The sequence below is a fragment of the Thunnus thynnus genome, unplaced genomic scaffold, assembly GCF_963924715.1.
Source record: "Thunnus thynnus unplaced genomic scaffold, fThuThy2.1 SCAFFOLD_103, whole genome shotgun sequence".
In the NCBI taxonomy this organism is placed as follows: Eukaryota; Metazoa; Chordata; class Actinopteri; order Scombriformes; family Scombridae; genus Thunnus; species Thunnus thynnus.
Window position 1 is genome coordinate 862 of NW_027095922.1, and position 3,248 is coordinate 4,109.

The following is a 3,248-nucleotide window of genomic DNA, read 5'->3' on the forward strand; positions in this document are numbered from 1 at the left end:
CTATATCCTGACATATCATTCAGATCTATAGGATCTGAATGAATGAATATTTGTACTATTGGCTGTGTCAACAAACTTGCTAAATATAGTAATATGCAGTGTTTAACCCCCAAAAGTTGTGCCTGAATATCATGGATATGTCTACTAAAAGGCATGTTGGGCATCTGAGGAGTCCCAGCTGTCTTTAATTACTGCAGTTGCACAACCAAGGAATATCCTGAGTTTATTTGGTTGACATTTCGGGTACCCAGTCAGCTCTCAAATGCAGTGGAATTTCCATCATGTGGAAGTCCTACAGTCTAGCTCATTTCAGAACAGAATATAAGAAGAGTCAGATCAGTAGGGTCCTCACTGAAAGATTTTGCAAGATCTATTAAGACTCATTATCATCTCTGCAGGAACTTCAGGTAAGTTTGGATTTTAATTCAGTAACAGGACTTGAATAATATAAATTATTGTATATAATATTGTGTTATCTTTATGATGTACTGTATGTAATTGTTTTTATTTCCCTATTAGACATCTAAAACCATGAAGTTGCTGATAGCAGGAATAGTTCTGATTCTAATAGTGGAATCCTACGCCCAGTGGTACAAGTTTCCTGTCGAAGCTGCCCAAGGTTAGAAAATGGCCTTTTCAGAGTCTCCTCATGAACAATGTATATAATTTTACTGTATGTCATAGATCTAGAATGCATGTCTTTTTTATGAATTATCTCATACATTTCATTAAACCCTGTCCTTTCCTCTGGCTAGGAGCTCGTGACATGCGGCGAGCATACACAGACATGAAGGAGGCCAACTGGAAAAACTCTGACAAGTACTTTCATGCTAGAGGGAACCATGATGCTGCCCAAAGAGGAGCTGGAGGCAGATGGGCTGCTAGGGTTATAAGGTGAGGGACAAAGAGTAGAAAACAGTCTTCGGTTAGTGATTGGCTTTTGCATATTAGTTTGTTTTATTCACAAGAAATCTATAACACTTTATTTTACAGGTCCTACAAATTACCTGCAAATTACTCAGAAAATGTCGAAATTAGTAAAAAATTAAAGGACCTGCAAATTAAAACATTTCCAGAAATTCTTGTGAAGAAACCTCCAATAGGATCAAAGTGGAGTTATTGTGGAGTATTGGAAGGATCATTTTTCGGCCCTTCATTATTTCCATGTATATATTACAGGTGCTTTCATTTCTATGCAGATGACAACCAGATCGATTTCTCATATAATCATAATAATATCACCTGATTAAGCAATTAGCAGGATTAACTTGATGAGGTTTAAAATTGACACTGCTCAGTGAAATACAGATAAATTTGAAGTCATCATTATAGGTCCAGATTTTTCCCATAGCCTAATTTCCTCAAATTGTAATTAACTATCTTCAAACGATATCTTTTGTGTGAAATCAGTGGTGCAGTACTGCTTCCTGTAGCTTCATAACATATAAGATGGTCTTTTTTTAACTGCAAAGAACTTCAAAACTACAATTCATGCTTTTATCAGAAAACACCTCAGAATGATGCTAATTTACGATTAGAAATATCACAATTATCTGTATGCCTGTCTATGCCAATATAACCTGTACAGACCTCGCTACTTCAGAATGCCACAGCCTTGCATTTATTTATTAATTTTATATTACATCCTTCCAATCTTTCCAATCCTGGGCCTTTTGTACAACACTTTGTAACTAGCTTTTAGAAAGTGCTTGTTTTGTCATCTGCTTGTGTGGATATTAATTTTCTATTTTCCCCTTTCAGTGATGCCAGAGAATGGGTGCAGGAACGATCGGGTCATGGTGCTGAGGACTCTGCGGCTGATCAGAGGGCAAGCCGTCATGGGCGGAATGGAGGAGATCCCAACGTTTACAGGCCAGCAGGACTGCCTAAGAAATATTGAGGATGAAAACTGGGAGAAAAAATGCACATTTGTGAAGGATAGATGTTCAATGTTCAATTTATGGGTTAAGTCTTTTTATCTACAGGGCCTCACTCTGGCTTGCAGGACCTGACTATGGCCTCTAAGGTCTCATAAAAGAGATGTTGTAGGTTCACGGCGCCAGGTTGGGAGATAAGGTGGTAACTTTGGATGGGTAACAACAGCTGCCTGCGTTATTTTCCAGTTAGAGTTCATTCTGACACCAAGTGTCGTTGTTCCTCCCCTCCCTGATGGCGTGACCTGAGCAACTCTATAAGAAGTGATTGTTTTCCTGCTTGTGCTAAGTTTTTGGTATGACTATATCCATGTGTACACTGTGCCAAAGGCTTCTCTGAGCTCAGATATTTGTTTTCAATAAACTCCATATATTCAAGTAAGCATACACTGGTGCCTGTGAAGTCTCTTCAACAATTATTCAACAAGTACAAGATTTTCCCTATCAAAAACTATTGACTTTTAATAAACTAATGAAAGACATTTCTAGTGTTGGACTTATTGATTACACAGCTAAAGCCCAAACATCAAGACAAGAAACCAGAACAAAATTCCCTACATTTAATACATTACATTGTTTTTTTTTGCAGAGGCAATTCATTAAGAGATCACCCAAAAATAGCAATAATTAGTCCAAACTTAAAAAATAAAAAGTGTAAAAGAAGGTGATGCAAGGTAGATGTCAGTAGGATGAAAGGAAAGACAACACAAGAACGAACGGGTCATGGTGCTGAGGACTCTGCGGCTGATCAGAGGGCAAACCACCATGGGCGGGGGGGAGGAGATCCCAATATTTACAGGCCAGCAGGACTGCCTGAAAAATACTGACGATTAAAACCATCAACTTATAATAAACTAATGAAAGCCATTTCTAGTGTTGGACTTATTGATTACACAGCCAAAGTTCAGACTTTCATTTTCCCACATCAGAAAGTGTTTGTGGTCCAGCCCAAATCTCAAGACAAAAAACCAGGACAAAATTCCCTCCAATACATAACGTTGATTTTTTTGCAGAGGCAATTCATTGAGAGATCCCCCAATAATAGCAGTAATTTATCCAATATCACTTTAATTCCAGTACATTAAATCCAATATAATGCATCCAAAATCAATCCTTACCATTATTGTAACTCCCAGACAAAAGCAATAGTGAATGGATTAATGAACAAATATAATGTGCCAGTGACACCATGATTTGATACTGGACAGTAATGACACAACAAAATAATTCAGTGACAACTGGCAATAATAACTTTAGCAAACCTAAAAGGCAAAAAAAGTGTAAAAGAAGGTGATGCAAGATAGATGTCAGTAG

At 37.6% G+C, this 3,248-nt stretch overlaps 1 protein-coding gene across 2 annotated transcripts; it reads left to right on the forward strand.

Moving 5' to 3' along the window:
• The first annotated feature begins 206 nt into the window (after positions 1-206).
• Positions 207-2,321, forward strand: LOC137178790 (serum amyloid A-5 protein-like). 2 transcript variants are annotated; one of them, XR_010927210.1, is made up of 5 exons: positions 207-407; positions 520-619; positions 756-894; positions 1,762-2,026; positions 2,064-2,321. XR_010927210.1 is itself a non-coding variant. In XM_067584016.1 (4 exons), the coding sequence occupies exons 2-4, from the start codon at positions 532-534 to the stop codon at positions 1,898-1,900; spliced, it is 366 nt and encodes a 121-aa protein (XP_067440117.1). In that variant the 5' UTR covers positions 207-407; positions 520-531; the 3' UTR covers positions 1,901-2,321. The 2 variants fall into 2 exon arrangements, 1 of the variants encoding a protein (XP_067440117.1); XM_067584016.1 differs by having other exon boundaries at positions 1,762-2,321.
• The last annotated feature ends 927 nt before the right edge of the window (positions 2,322-3,248 follow it).

What these genes read in the sequence shown, in the direction of transcription:
- LOC137178790 (XM_067584016.1), top strand. Translation starts at nt 532, where the DNA reads ATGAAGTTGCTGATAGCAGGAATAGTTCTGATTCTAATAGTGGAATCC. An exon ending in TCCTGTCGAAGCTGCCCAAG is followed by an intron (nt 620 to 755) that starts GTTAGAAAATGG and finishes TCCTCTGGCTAG; the next exon opens with GAGCTCGTGACATGCGGCGA. An exon ending in TGGGCTGCTAGGGTTATAAG is followed by an intron (nt 895 to 1,761) that starts GTGAGGGACAAA and finishes TTCCCCTTTCAG; the next exon opens with TGATGCCAGAGAATGGGTGC.